The 18,768-nt window shown below is 40.6% G+C and overlaps 1 protein-coding gene across 2 annotated transcripts in view; it reads left to right on the top strand.

The window, feature by feature from the left end:
- Positions 1-18,768, top strand: part of MROH1 (maestro heat like repeat family member 1) — a 2,449,684-nt gene that overhangs the window by 1,485,906 nt on the left and 945,010 nt on the right. For both annotated transcript variants that reach the window (XM_044067698.1, XM_044067696.1), the window contains one exon: positions 8,129-8,208. In XM_044067698.1, coding sequence (XP_043923633.1) covers positions 8,129-8,208 — 80 coding nt within the window. The remainder of the gene's footprint in view (positions 1-8,128; positions 8,209-18,768) is intronic.

The raw sequence follows: 18,768 nt of genomic DNA, 5'->3' as shown, positions 1-18,768 counted from the left end.
CCAAAAACATATTCCCTGCTGCCTCTTTCTTCCCCATCATACCTCTAACATTTGCTGTTTCCATGAGAAAACAGTTTTGTCTTTCTGGGGTATACAGATTCCTATGCAAACACTTCCAAATAAAAATCCCAAACTTTTTTGTCGTTATTGCATTTTATTTATTTTGTTTAACATTTGTTTACTGGGAAAGTCCAACAAGGGCAGAGTCTGTTTTTAGGGTTCAGGCACCTAGGCAGCGAGACATTTCCCTGCAAATTCTCTGTGAGCAAAAAGAAGCGCACACTGCCATGCTCACAGCTTTAATAATCAAATCCATGGAGGCAGAGGTAGTAATGAGTGTTGTGCTTGGTGTACAGTACATACGTATGTAACTACAACATGTAGAAGTGTGCTACAGCATGGATGGAATCCTGCAGGCTACTGTAATCACATTTATGCTCCAGTATGCATTTTAGTTAATGTTTCCTAGACACTGTGAGGGGGGTAGTGGTCCACACACACCGATTATAAAGGCACCGGCCATTGTACACTGCATTTTTACTGCCACTGACATGCCCTCTGGCCAGCCTGCCACTGATGCCTGCCATATTGCATGCTGTCTCATGTTCCCTTGGGGAACATGGACATTGTTTTTCCCCTGTGCAATTGGTTATTGAAGTTTTGGGCATGGCAACGCATTCTTCTCTTTGCCCACAGGGAATTTGCAAACAGCCATATTTCTCTGCAGCTGACTGTCACTTCAGCCATGTGTTCCCAGTTAAATGTACTACAGGGAAATGTCTCACTGCCTAGACACCTGAGCCCCTATTTTTAGCTGAGGCCTTGGGAGAAATGTTCCAGATGCATGTTTTAAAATGTTGGAAGAAACCAGAGTACCCAGAGGAAACCCACATGAATGCAGGGAGCACATGCAACATGCAGACTGCATACAGAAGGCACCCCAGGTGAGAATCGAACCGAAGAACATCTTGCTGTGATGCAACAACATTAACTGCTACAACACTGGACTTGGGAGATCTTTACATATGTCTTCCCATTGTTCTCTTGTACATTGCTTTTTCAGTTTCTCTCCCCAATCTTTTCAAATTTTCTCTGATTCTTATAGTTAGAGTGCAGTCTTTTATGTGCCAAACTAATTATCATTTCCTTAACCGCAGCTTGCTTTATAGATTTGACTAAAAGCTCTACAACAGCAGGTTGTACACATATGACCTCGCCTATCCATTTCTTTTTGCCCATCAACCCCTGATAGGGAAGGCAGTTTCTAGCCTGCAAACAAAACATTGTCTTGGCCTCATCGCACTCCATTAAATTTCCCTCTATCATTATTTTCTCCCAATACCTTGGTTCCTTTGCCAGTTTTCTACAGTAATTTACAATCTCCTCTTACCTATTTTCTTTACCCCTTATTTAAAAGCATCCATATTAGCAAAATCTCCTTTCTCCATTCTCGTATTGGGTTAGTTTTTAGAATACATTCTGCCTACTTTATGAATATAATACTCTGTATGGTGGTTGTCATTCTCCTTAAGGAGAATCCCCCTCGCTCCTTATTTTTTGAACTTTCCTGTTTCATCATCATACCTTTTCAGTTTGAATTATAACTTTCTTCTTGTGTTATGTATTTGAGCCTGAACTGTGTAGGTCTAAAATATTCCCTTTAAATCAGGTAATGCTAAACCACCTTGTTCAATTTGGAGGATCAACTTTTTCTACTTAATTCTTGTCCTCTTCCCCCTCCCAAATAAATACTATCAACCTTTCTTTAATTATTGTCCACAACCTCTCCTCCAATTGATAAAAATATGCCTGACCTCTATATAAAGCTAAAGAGATTCAAAACATTTTCACTGCTTGTCTCTTACTATCCATATGATATCCATATCCACAAAAAAGATTTTTCAGTTTCTCAGTTTTTGTATTATCTTTTGTGTAGTCTCTTCTGACATATCCTTAGCTGCCTTAATAGAAGTCCCTTTAATCCATATTCCTAAATACTTCATCTTATTTTGTCTGCATAAGTATGGGTATTACTAAAGCAGTTTGTGTGTGGGCACATCAAAGTAGTATTTCTTGTGCTTTTTTAGATGGGCTTCTTTAGTTTTGCTTGCACAGTGTTTGCATTTTTTGAGTGTGGAATACTGCTCATTAAAAGGATTGGCTGCTAGACTTTTACTTAGTTCATCTGCTTTATATGTGTGGTAATGGATTTTTTTTTAAGTTCTTGCACTAACAAAAGTGTGTTATTTCCCTTGAACCTTTTGGTTTTTGAGTGGTTTGTTTTTCTGCTGTGGAAGGAAAATATAAAGTCAATACTGCAGAATGCTCGTTGCAGTCCTGCATGATGACAGGTCAACATTTATTAATGAACAGTTCAAACTGCAGTTAAGATTCCTGCTGCTGCTTTAATATTTGGTAGGTAGTGGTATTATACGTTTTTAGGAACTTTATGGCAGTATAGGTGGGCCAAAGCAGAGTGTGATTGCTGAAGTAAAAGCAGTCCACAAAAGGAGTAGAGTCTGTAAGGTTGATTGGTACCAAACCAGTCTAGTAGGTTGATTGTTAGAGGATAAGTCCGACTTCGATCTTCTTTGAGACACTGCATCTCCCAATGTGCTCTTCTGAGTGAGACCACTGGGTGTCTGCCATCTTGTCATGTTTGTGGAGCATGTATTTGTAGGAACCTCACCCCTCAACCCCTACAGGGTGTCCTGACAGTGGCAGATGCTCACCCCTGAAAGGGAGAGCTGGCATCATTCACTTAATCAACCCTCCCTGTTGGACTTCTTTAGTTGCTGGACCTGCTACCTGAACCCATGTCTCCTTTGTGACTGTGAACATTCCTTACCTCTACATCACAAAGTCAGCCCTTAAGCCCAGAGTTTTTACAAAGGTTTTGGTGGCGTGACAGTATTCACTCTCTCCTTCCTCTTCCTGTTCTCTTCTGGATGTATTGGTTACCTCTGTACTCGCTTGGAGTGGCATTCCTACTGGGCTCTCAGTCCTGAGGATGGTACATCCGGAGGTCACTTTATGCCCTATACTATATGCAGGGGGCATACGTGGGATGTGTGGCATATCTTAGAACAAAGTAAAGGTTTTGGTATACTGGCTGGATGTTGGGCCGCCCTTGGCAGGGGATCCGTACTGCAGCAGTGAAGAGAAGGACGTCTACCGTAATGGTAAAATCTTACACAGCTGCACTTTCTTAACTTAAAGGATTTTGAGCTGGACACTTTGAGTTCTGGTTGCTCCTGCTTAAGAAGAGAGTTCATAGATTTTGTATCGAGATGAGAAAAAATAAGTTTTTAGCTTCAGTATTTGTGCTCCTGTTTGGTCTCAATCAAATGAGTTATTGGCAGCCACCATCTTCACCCTGCTGTCACTTGAGGATACTCCTGTGGATGGTGAAATGTCAGTGACTTAGTTGTTATACCCTCACACATGCTGATCTGATGTCAGATACAGATTGCTGTGGAGTGGTAGATTCTTCCAGTCAGTTTTCATGAGCGGTACCTTTGCTGTGTTTGAGCCTGTCCTAGATCATGATAATTGATACTTTGTAGGTTGAGATCATTGCATCGGCTTCCCTCAGGTACAGGTTATTTGAGGCCATTGTGACAGATCCTGTGGTATTAACTCTGCTTGAGGTAAGTGCAGTAGTAGTTGTGACCTAAACCCCATTTGTTTTGGTCAAATAGTTAGATGATGGTGTGGTATGTGAACAGAGCAGAGCAGAATGTTTTGTATTCATACTGTCTGGGGAAACCTTATAGGTCTGACAGTGGGCCATCATCTGAGGCATCACCCTAGTAGCCATTTACATCCCATGCTAGGTGAATGCGCTACCATATTTACTCACCTACAGTTGCATTCCTGTCTTGGAAATGACCATTCTGGAGGCTGCCTAATCGGGGATTTTTTGTGTGTGGGGGTGTGGCTGCCTCTGAGACTGAAATGTCACCACAGAAAAAATGGGGTCCATGCCATGTTCAGTTTAGCTTGGCAGGACAAGGAGGGTGTGGAGTGGACTCCTTTTAAGTGCAAAGGAAGTTTATGAAAACTTCGTTTGATTCTGGGCCTTTCCAAAAACAATTCAGGCAAGAAAAGGTGGAGTCTTCTCTTTGTTACTCATTTATGGCCAAGGTGACTATAGTCCAGCCTTTTAAAACCCATGGTGACAGCCATCACCACTTTCATACATGTCTGTTGTGACATATTCCCTTGTCCTGCCATACCTTTGAGCAGCTGTATTGGAGAAGGTGATTGAGACCACCAGGAAAGCTTTCCACTTGCCTTACTTTCAACTAAATAACAGAGGTTCTCCATTTGGGTAGAAAAGTATGCTGTACTATGAGAGGCAGTGATACTACAGATGGTTCTAACCTACAGTAGACACCTGTTTGATTTAAGCCTTCGGTATTCCATGGTGAGGGTGTGTGTACCTGCCACTTCAGCATCCCATGACCTTATGGGCAGTAGTATTTTGGCCCAACTCTAGCCTGTCAGCAATTTCATATAACGCTTTATTTTATTCACATTTTTACTATGGTAGTGCACTAATCTCATTGGACTAATTTCTGGTAGAGCCCTGGTGCTTACAGTCCTAATCTCAACGTTAATACTATAAGAAATATATACAACAATAAGACATTAGAATATATTAGAATATATGTATATAACAGTTAAAAAAATACTGATAGTGAACGGTAAGGGGAGATGGATGCAATCAATATGGAAGGGAGGAAGAGTAGAGAAAAAACGTTGGTGTGGATAACAGCTTCCTTTTTTCAGACGTGGTTCAAATTGAGTGCATGAAAGTTCTCAAGGGTTATGTAATGAGTACTGTGTAAGGTCTGATCAGTCTAGAAGGGAAGTTCTTGTAGACCTATTTGAATAGATTCCCATAGTTTAGGTGCTAAGGTTGAGGAAGCAGGGTCAGAGCAGTGTAGTTTGGTTAATGGTTTTGGTAGATTAGGGTCTGATTGACATCTGTAGTTATGAGGAATGTTTGGTGATGAGTTTCTCCTTAAGAGATGAACATGCCTATAGATCTAGGGTCTTGTACAGTAAGTCACACAGAAGGGCTGCTCTCAGTTTTACTGGAAGCCACTTTGCTTTAGACAGTGTAAGGCAGTGATGTTCTCTGGGAAGTGGGGGGGTGTTTACAATGAAGCAATATATTTGATTGAAGATGGATTATATAGGGTATGCTGTTCTTTGAGGGTGTAGCAGTTAAAGGTAGCCCATATGCTTATTGTGCAAGTAGAATTTCCTTTCCATTACTGGTTCTTGCTGGGACTGAAAAGTAGATGGTGATTTTTCTGGCCCAGATGAGTATTGAATTTTTTCTACATGTTCTCCCTAGGTGATGGTGAAAGTTAGACTTGTCTAACCCCACTCCAAGATATTCAAGAGGTGGTGGTTTCATTTGTGGAATGAAGTCTGTAATGTGAAGTGTTGTGGAGCTTTGGGTACTGAAGATTGTTAGATTTTTCTTGAAGTTTGTGCTGGATAAAATGCTTATTATGGGAGTGGGGATTTGATGGAGATGAGTTTGGATTTCAAAGTGGAGATAGCTGGATCTGAAGACAAGCATGTTGTGTTCATATAGGGTAATATCTATCTGATAAAGTTCATAAGGGAGTTTATTGATGAAAATGGAGGTGTAAGGGTGCAAGAATGGAGCCCTGAGGGATGACAAATATGATGAGAAGGTCTGCGTTGGAAATAATTGCCCCTATTTTTACTTTAAACAGTCTTGAAACGTGGAAGTATGTCTGTGTCTGTCCTTATGAAAATTCCAATCAGTTTGTCCAGCATTAATGTCTGGTCTGCTAGCTCAGAGGCCTTAGTAAGGTCTATGGAGACTGCATGTCAGGTTACCTTGTCCATTTTAACTAGTATTTTATCTGGGAGAGTCCATAGGGTGCTTATAGTACTCCAGCCTCCCGAGAACGGATGCGTTTTTTTCAACAAAGGTGTTTTGTAGAATATTGACTGTTAGCTGAGTGCATTAATTTTTTCAGGATTTTCTGTAGTGTGGATAACATGGAGATGGGTTAGTTTAATTGGGTCTGTTTTCCAGTTATTAGGCATTTTGTATTTGGATAGACAGAAACTGTATATGTGAGTGAGGGGGATTGTGAAGAAGTCTTTACATAGCTCTAAGAACGAAGAATAATTGTTGTTTAAGTCGGGGGGGGGGGAGTATCCATATGAAATTAAGTAGTGTTTCAACTTGCTTTGTATTTTTAGTTTTTAAATAAATGGGAGAAATGAAAAGTGATGAGGTTGGTGGCTGAGAGTGTTAGGACTTGTGGTGGGCTACTAAATCCCTTGAAGTCTGAGGTGGAGGGTTTGGCATGTGAAGTGAGAATATTTGAGGAGGAGTGGTTAGTAGTTTTAAGTCTGGTCAACAGGTTCTGAAGAACTTGCAACTTCTGCTTTCTGACTGACAACTCATCACATCTTTCGTTTAGGCCAGCTGGTTTAGCAGATCTGAAATTTATCTTGTGAATGCCAATGTTTTTTGTTGGCCAGTGTTACCTGAAAGATCTTAGAGTTGCTTGACCTTATTTGTAGGAAATCCTGTATGATCTTTCAAAAGAGTCAGGCCCTCCCTCAAAATTAGCCCACTTTTCCTACTAAAAGTGGTTTCAGAACTACTCATGACCCCTTTACTACTTTTTCAGGAAAGTTATGCTGCCCCTTTAACTGTTTTGGGGTATTTGTTCCGCAGGACATTTAAGTAATTATACCTGAATACTTGTACTATGTTCTTAGTGTGTGCTCCTAGCTTTAAAGTTAATGGAGACAGATGTATTTTGGAATAAAATAAACGTTTAATTTTGTATTGTCATTTTTAAAGCCCAGGCATTTGAAAAGATTACAAAATACTGTTACAGCAGCACATACGTGCTTTTGAAAGCTGCCAGATTTGTTTTGCTGAATTTAAGTGACAGCTACATATTTTGAGTGTTTTACAAATACTGCAGCTTGTCAGTTTGTAATGGCATTTTTGACCTTGTGGGCATGCTTAAAGGTGGCTGTGACACTGTAGTGCTGTCAGATTTTAGTTAAAAAAAAGAAAAAAAAAACGTCACTAGAAGAGGCTGCTTCAGTAAAGGCTGGTTTATTACACAGCTATTAGTCCACAATCCAGATCTTTAGTGGCATTTCAGCTAGCAGGTCCACTGACGCTCTGTATCTGAAGTGTAAAGGAGTTTTGTGGTATTTGTTGCTTGCCTTTCTTTTCATTATAAGGCTTTTAATAGTTAAAAGAGTGAACTGAGGAACATTGTGGTTGTGGTATGAGAACATTTTCCATGTCAGCTGTGGCAATGTGGTCGAGGGGGGAGCTGTCTGGAAATACAGACTTGTAGAAGTCTTTTTTTTACCAAATAAGCTTCCTTGATGGTGTGATGTTCAAACAAAGTGAGTTTTTACTGTAATAGTTAATGTCAAGGTAATAATTGCAAACAGTTTTATTTTGGTAAACCTCTGCAGATTTTACATAGATTTCTGACCACTATAGCAATGCGTCCCATCCTGCATTTTTCATGTAGTGACAGAGAAAGAAAGGAACATTACTTGGCAAGCAATCCTAGGGACCATAAGATACCGAGAAATATACACCTTTAAGTAGGCATGCACTAAAGTTTTTGTCACCTTTTTCAAATGCTCACCTCTCAAATTGAGCTATACGATAACCCTGGTGTACATTTGTGTCTAACCATCCAGTCATCAGGCCTAGTTTTAAAGGTAGCCAAAGTACTTTTGACTTGTAGTAGTAACTTATTCCATAGGCTGGGAGAACTCTACACAGACAGTGACAGAGGTCAGAATTAAACCTCAGGTATTGCAGCTGTAAAGCACAAGTCTTTCATTTAAGCAACTATGCTGTCTAGTGGGTAAGACATTTGCTGTCCTTTCCCCCCTGCTGAAGTTTTATTGATTTCACAGGTGACACTTTTAAAGTGAAGGCAGAACCAATGAAAATGTTTTATCTGTTACATAAAAACGTAGACACATGGACGTTCAGAGGTTGTATTAAGTTGTTCTCAAATGTTGCAGAACTGTAAGACCAGTTTTAAAACAAATATTTCTCGTCTCTCTTGTCATTCAGGAATTTATCAAAGCGGAACCCCTGGATTCCCTGAAGACTGCCATTAGACTGAATGCCTTGACAGCTTGTAGGTACTTGGTGTATCCTTTTTTATGCATTTTCTGCTTTTTTCAGAATACTTATCCATTGCTGCAGAACACCTGTTTGTTTTTCTTTATTTAGGTGTGTGGCACTTTTTTTCTTGATGTTAACAGGAAATTCAAGACTTTCTTTTTATTATTTCTAACATGGCAGCAGTCAGTTATGTTGCTAGAGTAGAAAGGAGTATTTTTGTTTGTTAAAGATTGTAAAAGTGTAAAGTCGATGATACAAAGTCATATGTTTGAATTTACAAGAAGGCATTCAAGATAACATGTTTAAAATTGTAGTGAAGCAAAACATAGTTTCAGTCAAGGCATGTATACTTATAAGTAGAGTGTTGGGAACTCTTTTTGAAATTGTTAGAAATTTAATTCTGGCATAAAAATTATAATCACTGCAAAATTAATATAACTGCAGCTAATAGAATACAACGTGGTTATCCCAAGTCCTTCAAGCCTAACTCAAATTATACTCCACATTTTGTAGTAGTTCAGAACAGCTATACAAATAACCTAAAAAACTTTATAGCTACCCTACATAACTGTTATGTTAAATCAGGAAAAATGCATCTAAATCCTGCAACATGTTAAACTGTTGAAAGTGATCAAAGTCGTGCTGAATAAAAGGTGGTGAAAGGAACAGCATGCCTACCTTCTAAGAATGAACTAATGATGCATTGAAAGGTTTATTTAGCATTCCAGATATGAATTTACTTATGTTTTCTTGCATTCATTTAACTAAAGTACATCATGTAATAATCAGAAAAGTGCATTTGGTCATTTGTGGATTAATGCTGTACCTGGTTAACAAATTCAAAAAAATACTGTTTGTCAATCATTAATTCCCATGAACCTTTATGGTTACTTGATTTAATTGTAATTCATATGACTAACTGTACATCTTAAGAGTCACGTTGAATGCAAAAACTTGTATTTGAGCTGCAGACCTAACCACATTCTGGAAGAGCAGATAAAAGTATCTTGCTGGAATTAGTTTAGTGTTTTTTTTCCTTGATCTTGCTGGAATTAGCACTTTACATAAGCTCTCTAGGTTTCTGAATATTTCATCTTGCACGGTTTGTCAGCTAGTAAAACATTTAGCATGATTCCTTTTAGCAACATTATTGGTGGTTAATATAGAAAACAAGAACAGGAATATGTATATGAGGACAGGTACTGTACCAGATCCCAAGGGTATCAACAAGAAAAACTCTTAACATGTAAATAAGGAAATTAAAATGTTAAGTGTTCAGGGCAGGGTTGGTGTTGCGTAACAATATATGTTATTGTTATGCAAATTAATATGAATTTCCCAGTAAACTAGTGTTTTCTCTCTAACTAGGCAAACAAGGATATCAGTAAGAACTAACATGTAAATAAGGAAATCACAATACGTCCTTACGTTTAACAATTTCTTTATGAGCTGCTCAAGTGCTCAAGATAGTGATAGCTGTAAGAAGCTGGAAATATTTCTTGAGTAATGATAAAAAAAAAAAAAAAAAATTGTCAGACACATTAAATTTTTTTCTTATTTCCTAATGAGTGTATTCATGTAAATAAAATGTAGCAGTACCAGATCTTTGAAAGAGAAAAATAAATAAAAGCTTGGTTAATTTCTGGCTTGCAAAATTTTTCCACACAAGCACATATGGGAAAACACTTGCATAAAAACAGTGACACCCTCTGTTGGTATTATGTAAAGAAGAGAAGTGTCTCAAAAGGAAATACTGCCAGCTGTGCCATCTGGAATTTTGTAAATAATTATATAATTTGTGAATATTAATATGATTTATATAGAAGTATGATAGAAGGAGATACTGCGGCACAGCTACCTGGAATTTCGTAAATAGTTATGTCATTTGTGAATATCAGCATGATGCAATCACTTGTGTTGCAACTATATTAGAACTGTATTTTGTCTGTATATCAAGCTGCTGGTACAGGTGTTTGTGTGCATGTGTGTGTTTAAGTACTGGGTTTGAAGGTGTGTCGTCAGTGTACCTTACTGGGAAAGAATAGAAGTGTATATAAACTATTATACCTGTGTAACTGTGTATGTTTTAACAGTGGGAACTAGAACATAGAGGGTTAACTTGTAAAACTTACAAATAGTTGAAATTAAATTGTTTTATGATTGTGCTACAAAAGTTAGTTTCAATGCAGCAAGGAGACAGGATGCCTAAAACTAGGGAGCCTTCTGCGTGGTATTGTAACTGTTTTATTGTTTTACGTCTTCTAGCAGCTGCAAACATCTGAAGGCTATGTATTTTCACAGAGAGATGCTAGGTGCTGCATCAGTGGGAGTTGTTTGTGAGCCTGGGAACTGAAGTCAGGTGCCAGAAAGTGATATCATGCTGCAAGTATCCCAGCAGCAATATTAAATATATTAATTTAAGAAAACACTGAAAAAGAGAAACGGGGCATTTTGTATTTTGTCTTTGACCTGGAAACATCCACTTACTACTTCTGCCTGCCTGTTGTTCTGTAAATAAGTTTTTAGGGCATAGTACCTTTTAGATTCAGATAGGAATATAGTAAAGTATACCTAGATGTTTTTCTTTCTTTATTTGAGACTGTCCTGCAATGTTTAAATATTTCTTGTGAGTTTGAGCTCTGAAGTCACCGTGAATACATATCTGGTATTGTCTTGTTCTTTTATTATTTATTATTAAATATATTTAAACCTTTTAATTGTGGCTGGTCGCTTTAGAGATATTTAAGCTCTTAGCGTATTTGCATATAGATTTGGTGACACTGTACAGGCTACTCCTAATAGCCTGGCCCCTTGGTCAAACTACCATTTGGATTAATAGTAATATTACACAGTAGGATTGGCCCCATTTGTTATGGGCCTTAAAGTAGCTGATAAGGAGTTCTGTTGGCAGTGATAACTACCTTATTTATTTATCTTATAGTCTGGGCATAAGGGGGCATTGCTAGTAAATGCCAGCATTTACCAGGGGTGTGTGTGTGTGTGTGTGTGTGTGTGTGTGTGTGTGTGTGTGTGTGTGTGTGTGTGTGTGTGTGTGTGTGTAAAACAAATCTCCAAGAATGTGCGTGTATCAGCTACTTGGGCAGGGACATGAAGCACTGGTTGGACAGAGAGAGTATTGGAGGACTTGACTTGGAGCCCTGACTAATGACTCAACTTTATAGCTGTGTCAGTGGGAAGTCTTATTGAGGATCTGGAGAAAGAGGGAGAAACCAGTGCCAGTCTGACTGTGGTCTCTATGTGCTCTTAAGGAAAATTGCATTTTACTGTGTGTGTACTTGTCATCCTCTTTGTGTATGTCCCTTCACTGTTGCCAGAGGTGAAGATTGAGGCTCCTTGATTACTGGGCCAGTGCTGGGACGTCACAGGGAGTTTACCTTGATTTTACTAAAAAACAGAATAACGACCTATAGATGTTCATCGTGCATACAGCTGCAGTCATAACAGATGGGTTCTCCTGCCGTCAGGCAGGTCCTCGGTCGGCCGAATTCCAAAGTCTAGGTCCGGCGTCGGTTGTCGTCGCTTCTTCCCTGACGTCAGTGTGACAGGGGTATAAAGGAACCAGCCGACGCCATTTTCTTCAGTCTTTCTTGCCGCGCGGTGCCCGAAGCAGAAGCAGTTCGCAAGTGCCGGTCAGCCAGCTCTTGAGATTACGAAAATTTGGAAACCGAGTCTTCTTAAAAGCTAAGTACCCCGTTGGGGAAACTTTTCTTGCCTCAGACCGATGTCAGACAAAGTTAATAATTGTATTTCTTGTGGGAAGCAAATACCGCATAAGGATTTCCATTCCTCTGTATACCTTGTTTAGGCCCAGACCACGACGTCTCGGTCTGTCGCTTTTGTGCTACATTCAACAAACGCACTATTAAGCGTCGGGCGGAGTTCACCCAGCATTATTTTGGGAAAGCATTTAACTATACTATGTCGTCGGATACTCCGACTCCGGTTTTGTCTAAAAAACGCAAAGACAAGGACCGACACACGAGGTCCGCGGCCTCTACCGACACCACGCCAAAGCCGACTACACGTGGTCCGGTTCTCAGCGAGGCGCCTACGCAGCCCCTGACTACCGACGACACTTCTTTGACGGTGTCTCCTGTGCCCGAGGTCGCAGGTTCCTCGGCCCACACCCCGACTACAGATACCGAAGCCACTCTTGGCGTTGAAACTCAGAATGTGGACAGGTCCACCTCCACTCAAGGTGTCTTCAGACCTTCCTCTTCTTTCTCCATCAAGGCTTTCACAAAGTCTAAAGCAACCATGCACTCTAAGAGACCAGCTACACAGGGCCCATCTCCAGGCCCCATGCCTAAGAAACAGATGCTTAAAATGGCTGAGGATTTAATTACTCTTATCAGAGGTTCTCAGCCCCCACCGGACAAAAGGCCCAGAGTGAAGGAAGATTCCCCCTTCTCTGATCAGGGCTCCATTATTTCAGAGCACTCTGATGATCAGGACCATTCTTACTCCCCTTTTGAAGACTCTGATGCGGAGGAGTCCATCCCTTCTGTATCCCCCCCCCCCCCTGAGGATTACTCATTTGGGGAAACTTTGCATACCTTAAGGGAACACTTCCACTGGGAACGCCAAGATTATTCAGATTCCAAGAAAAGGCTCAGGGAATTTCTATTGCTACCTCAGCACAGGCCTCTGGCTATACCACCTGTCTTGGACATCCTAGATGATGTTTACTCGGAGGCCTGCCTTAACCCAGACTCTCTACCTCCAGCTCCAATTAAGCCTGACAGGTACTACAGGGTTCCTGACTCACACCAATTTCTATACAAAAGCCATGCTGCTGACCCAGAAACCATCTCACAGGGCCCCAAGGGAGTTAAGCCCTCTGTTGCTAAAAATCCATTGCCTTCCGAGAGATTCCAGATCCTTAGAAAGGTGGGGAAAAAAGGTATATACCTCGGCTACCTTACCCATGAGGGCCTTAAACTGTCAGTTTCATATGCTAAAATACCAACAGTTTTTGTTATCACAATTGAAAAGTAAAATGTCACAACCTGAACAACCAGACTTGAAGGAGTTGCAGGATTTCATGCATAGTGCAGAACAAGTGGGTAAGCATACCTTACAATGTGGTTTTGATGCTCTAGAGGCCTCATGTAGAGCTGCTGTTACAGGATCAGTCATACGTAGGCATGCCTGGCTCAAGGAACAAGCCTTGCCTGATGATGTCAAAGCTAAATTACTAGACGCCCCTCTTCAAAAGGATGTACTATTTGGAGCTAATGCTGAGGAGGTATTAAGGAAAATGGAGGAAAAGGCTAAATCAATGCAAACGGTGAAAGAATTTCTACAGGTTCAACCCCACGCTTTAGTAGAAATTGGCCTTCCAAAACTGGTCCTTTCCTGCCACAGACAGACCCCAAAGAGGCAGATACAGGCGCCCGAGGGGCAGAGGACAATCCCAAGGATCGTTTAGAGGCAGACAATGGCAAGCTCCTACACAAAGAGGTAGTGAGGACAACTCGCAATCTTTCAGAAAGCAAACCCAATGACTTTCCCCTTTGCATGCCAACCAGGTCTCAAATGGCAGCCCCCTTAGGAGGAAAGCTGGCATTATTTTCAAAAAAATTGGCATATTGTCACAAAGGACAAATGGATCCTGGACATTATAAACAGAGGCTACAAATTCCATTTTCACACCCTTCCAAAAATGAGAGGCATGCCAAACCTGCCACACAATCAAAGGGCAGAGGTACAAAGGCAAATTACAGAGCTCATAAACATGAAAGCTATTCAGGAGGTACCTACGCCCGAACAAGGTCAAGGTTTTTATTCCAGGCTATTTCTGGTGCCAAGAAAGGGAAAAGATTGGAGACCTATTTTGGACCTATCCATCCTAAACACATTTCTACTCGTACCAAAATTCAAGATGCTCACACTACAGCAACTTCTTCCCATGCTGGGCAAGGAGTCTTGGCTGGTAACACTGGACCTCAAGGAGGCATACCTGCATGTCCCAATCAGACAAAATTGCAGAAGGTACCTCAGATTTCTTGCAGGTTCAACCCATTATCAATTCTCTGCATTGCCCTTTGGCTTATCTACTGCGCCCAGAGTATTCACGAAATGCCTGGCATCAGTAATTGCCTACTGCAGACTTCAAGGGATACAAATATACCCCTATTTGGACGACTGCCTGATCCAAGCGGACAGCAAGCACATTCTTCTGAAACATCTGGCTTATGTAATAATGTTATTGAACTCTCTGGGATACACAGTCAACAAAAAGAAATCAAGGCTGATACCCTCTCGGAAGATAATTTTCCTGGGTGCCAATTTGGACACAAACACCCAGATGGCCTACCTCACGCCAGAGAAGCAGGGGCAACTAATTCAATATTTCAGAACAATAGCAAATTACACCAGGCTGACTGCAAGGAAAATCCTGCAGGCTCTGGGATTCATGGCATCTTGCATCTTACTAATCCCATGTGCAAGGCTGCATATGAGGAAACTACAATGGTACCTGAAAAACATATGGTCTCAACACAGCCACAGTTTGGAAACAATAATACCACTAATTCCATGTCTGCAAAAGGAATTTCTGTGGTGGGCTCAAGCATGCCAAAGAAACACAGGTCTTCCATTCAGCAAGCCTCAAACAAATCAAGTCATCACAACAGACGCCTCTGACTACGCCTGGGGGGCGCATATGACAGATCGGTGCATTCAGGGCAAATGGTCCCAAAAAGTAAAGCACCTGCACATCAATCAAAAAGAAATGCTAGCAGGAATAAATGCTATTATAGCTTTCAAGGACCTTCTACAACCAGGTCAACTATTGATAAGAACGGACAACACCACAGTTATGTAGTACATAAACAAACAGGGAGGAACACATTCATACCCCCTATGCAGACTGGCCATGTCACTTTGGAACATGGCCATGGACTTACAAATGGAACTACAAGCACAGTACTTGCCAGGCAAGGAAAACACGCTGGCAGACAACCTAAGCAGAAATATGACAGATCCACACTAATGGAAATTGCATCCAAAAGTTTTTACAGAAATAATCCAAGAATGGGGAAGGCCAGACATAGATCTCTTTGCCTCCCACAAAAATCATCAATTGACAAAATTCTGCTCAAGGATCTTCCATCCAAAGGCCTGGAGAGTGGACGCTCTCTTTCAGTTGGACATCAATGACAGTTTATGCCTTCCCACCTCTTCCTCTGCTGCCCAAAGTTCTATTGAAGACCAGAGCAGACAGACCAAAGATGATTCTCATTGCTCCGGACTGGCCAAGGCAACACTGGTACCCACTCCTGAGGAGCCTGACGCATTCCCCACCATGGACCCTGCCTCTAATGTCTCTTCTTCTGACTCAGCACAGCTTCAAAACTATTCACAGCCAGCTAAAAACACTTAATCTAGCCGCATGGAAGATTCCTTAGCATCACAACAGGCCCTACTCTCCAAGGAGGTGCAGGATGTCATTTTGGAGGCCAGAAGACCATAAACTAGAAAAGCTTACTCTGCAAAATGGAAACGTTTTTGTGTCTGGAATGAGAAAAAGGGCCAGGATCCTGGAAAACTGAATTTACCTCAAATACTACAATATTTGGCTGAACTGCTAAGCAGTGGACTTTCTTTCTCCTCCATCAAAATCCATGCCTCAGCCATTTCTGCAGAATACAACACTGATCCACCTTTATTCTCTCACCCTCTCTTAAGACAGTTCCTCAGAGCGGCTAAAAATTTAAGACCTCCAAGGAAACAACCAATACCTGCTTGGGATCTTAATTTCATTATGGAAAAACTGACCTTGCCTCCCTTTGAGCCAGCTGACTCATCAGATTTGCAATATTTGTCCTGGAAAACAGCTTTCCTTCTGGCTATCACCTCAGCTCTTAGAGTTTCAGAACTACAGGCTCTCATGGCTGTCCAGCCTTTTATCATCTTCCATCAGGACAGAGTTTCCTTACAAACCAACCCGTCCTTTATGCCTAAAGTGGTATCCAGGGTAGCTTTAAATCAGACCATACATTTACCTACCTTTTATCCTAATCCTCAAAACAAAGGGGAGAGATTACTACATTCCTTGGACATCCACAGACAACTGCGTTATTATTTGGACAGAACAAAGCCTTTCAGAAAATCAGAACAGCTCTTTGTGGCCTATGCGGTAGGAGCTCAAGGAAAGCCAATTTCCAAACAGACAATCTCAAAATGGATAGCCCACTGCATACGCTTTTGCTATTCCTTTCATGGCAAAACTGTACCTACAGGCATTAGAACTCATTCCACCAGGGCCACAGCCACCTCTGCAGCCTTTCTCAAAGGAGTTCCTACCAAGGATATTTTGGAAGCAGCCACTTGGAGTTCTGTGCATACCTTCTCCAAGCACTACAACCTACCATTATACTCCAAATCTAGAGCAGGCTTTGCCACTTCAGTCTTGCAGGGCATTTTGGCTCCTCCTAGTTCCACCTAGTGCCTACCACCCCTTTCTTAGCTTTGGGATTCTACCCATCTGTTATGACTGCAGCTGTATGCACGATGAACATAGTACAGTTTTGTACCTACCATAAATGTAGATGTTCGAGTGCTAATACAGCTGCAGTCCAGGTTTCCCTCCCTCCTTCCCCTCTTGGGACAGGCCTATAGGCTAACACATCCTCATACAACCTGATTGGGGTATTCATTTATGATGTATTTGCTTGCAACTACTGTATTTTGATTATATTGCACTGCATTATTACACAAATTTATGTATTGCCCTCCTTCTGGGGGCACCTGACATCTGGGGCAAGAAAAACTGAAGAGAATGGTGTCGGCTGGTTCCTTTATACCCCTGTCGCACTGACGTCAGGGAAGAAGCGACGACAACCGACGCTGGACCTAGACTTTGGAATTCGGCCGACCGAGGACCCGCCTGACGGCAGGAGAACCCATCTGTTATGACTGCGGCTGTATTAGTACTCGAACATCTACATTTATGGTAGGTGCAAAACTGTACTTTGTTCATAATAGTGGAACAATAAAAGGTTCATATCAAAGAAGTGGCATAAAATGGTAAGTACTAATCACTTCAAAATGAGTGCCTTATGCCAGTATTAAGTTTAAGCTATAATCTGTACATTTATATACTAAGACAGCTGTGCCCTAAACACAATGTTTCCTTTCTGCATAGTATATTTTTCTCCCTACAGAATAATATCCATTCTTCTACGTATTAAAAAACATGACTCAGCAGCTTCTTTCTGTGTGGTATTTCTCTTATAGTCGGCCTCCTCATTGCAATCCACGTTGGAGCTGAATGAAATCTCATGATATTTAAAGAATTTGTCTTCCTTGCTGTTGCATCATAATGCCTATCACATCCAAAAGTTTCTTGCTAAGGCAAAAACCACACATAGCAAGGTATTTTAGTTATTTTTTTGTTTAAACTCATTGGGGTTAAAAACCCATTTAGGCTCCAAGGATTCAGAGTTATACTGTCATTTGTACATGTATTCTTTTCCTCTCCAAGACCATAAGACTTCTGATCCTTTTCTTAGTTCTTAATATTATGTATAATTTTAAAAATCTGGAAATATTTGAAAGTACAGCACTGGTTGTAGATATTAAAGGGGTATGTCATACGTTAACAAGCGAATCACGGTTGCAAAGAAACCCACAAAAGTATTGTTTATGTAAACCTCTGTACAAAGTAAGACTGTTCACATGATGCTACTGTCTGAAGGTATTTGTATGATTACGGAGTATGCATTTTAAATTGTATTGTGCATTTTACTTGGCACACTTCTAAGGGATACTTTGTATATACTCAGATTGTTATTATACTGTAAAACTAAGATTAAAAAAGATGTAAGTTAAGACTAGAAATGAGTAGTTTACTGGCAGGGCCAACCACAATTATCATTTTGATATGCGTTTCTGTTTACAAACGACTGTTGACTGATGTTGTCTAAGTTAGGAAATGAAATATTCTGGTTTGACTGATGGAAGTAATGTGGGAAAGGAGTGCTGTGATAGGACATGAACCTCTAATATAATTTTTTTTAAATACCGTGTTATCTCATCTATTTGCTTTTACCTTACCAAACATTTTTAGAGAATGTGAGATGCATGTACGAAAGTAAAGCTCTAAGAATCACAGCAAATCAGTCATTGACATTCCTACTGACGTTTCTTAAGCTTAGCAGTATTTCTCACTGCTTTCATTCTGAGTTAATGTGTGATCTGACATAGGTTCATAGGTGTTTACTAGGCTAACGACCACAATGGCCTTTTTAAGCCTAGCCATGCAGTAGAGCCGATGGCATTTTAAGCTGATCAGCAATGCCCTCACAGTGCATTGTGGGTGAAAATTAGATTTCCAGGATAACAGGATCACATCAGCATATCTGTCTCCATAGGGAGTTTTAGGGTTAGCAGTAATAAGCAGTTATTGTGCTGCTGGGAGATTTTGACTGTGAACAACTTCATGTTAACATAATTTTTTTTAGTTTTTGCCCATAGTGTTTTTTCATGAGTACTAAATTCTAGAATGCCTTGGCATCAGTCTTAGAAAGCAAGGGAGAGTACATTGTACTCAGAATTGC

This window comes from Protopterus annectens, chromosome 3.part1 (assembly GCF_019279795.1).
Source record: "Protopterus annectens isolate FY-2018-M chromosome 3.part1, PAN1.0, whole genome shotgun sequence".
Classification (NCBI taxonomy): Eukaryota; Metazoa; Chordata; order Ceratodontiformes; family Protopteridae; genus Protopterus; species Protopterus annectens.
The sequence above is the reverse complement of the archived record's forward strand: the minus strand, read 5'-3'. Positions and strand labels throughout refer to the sequence as shown.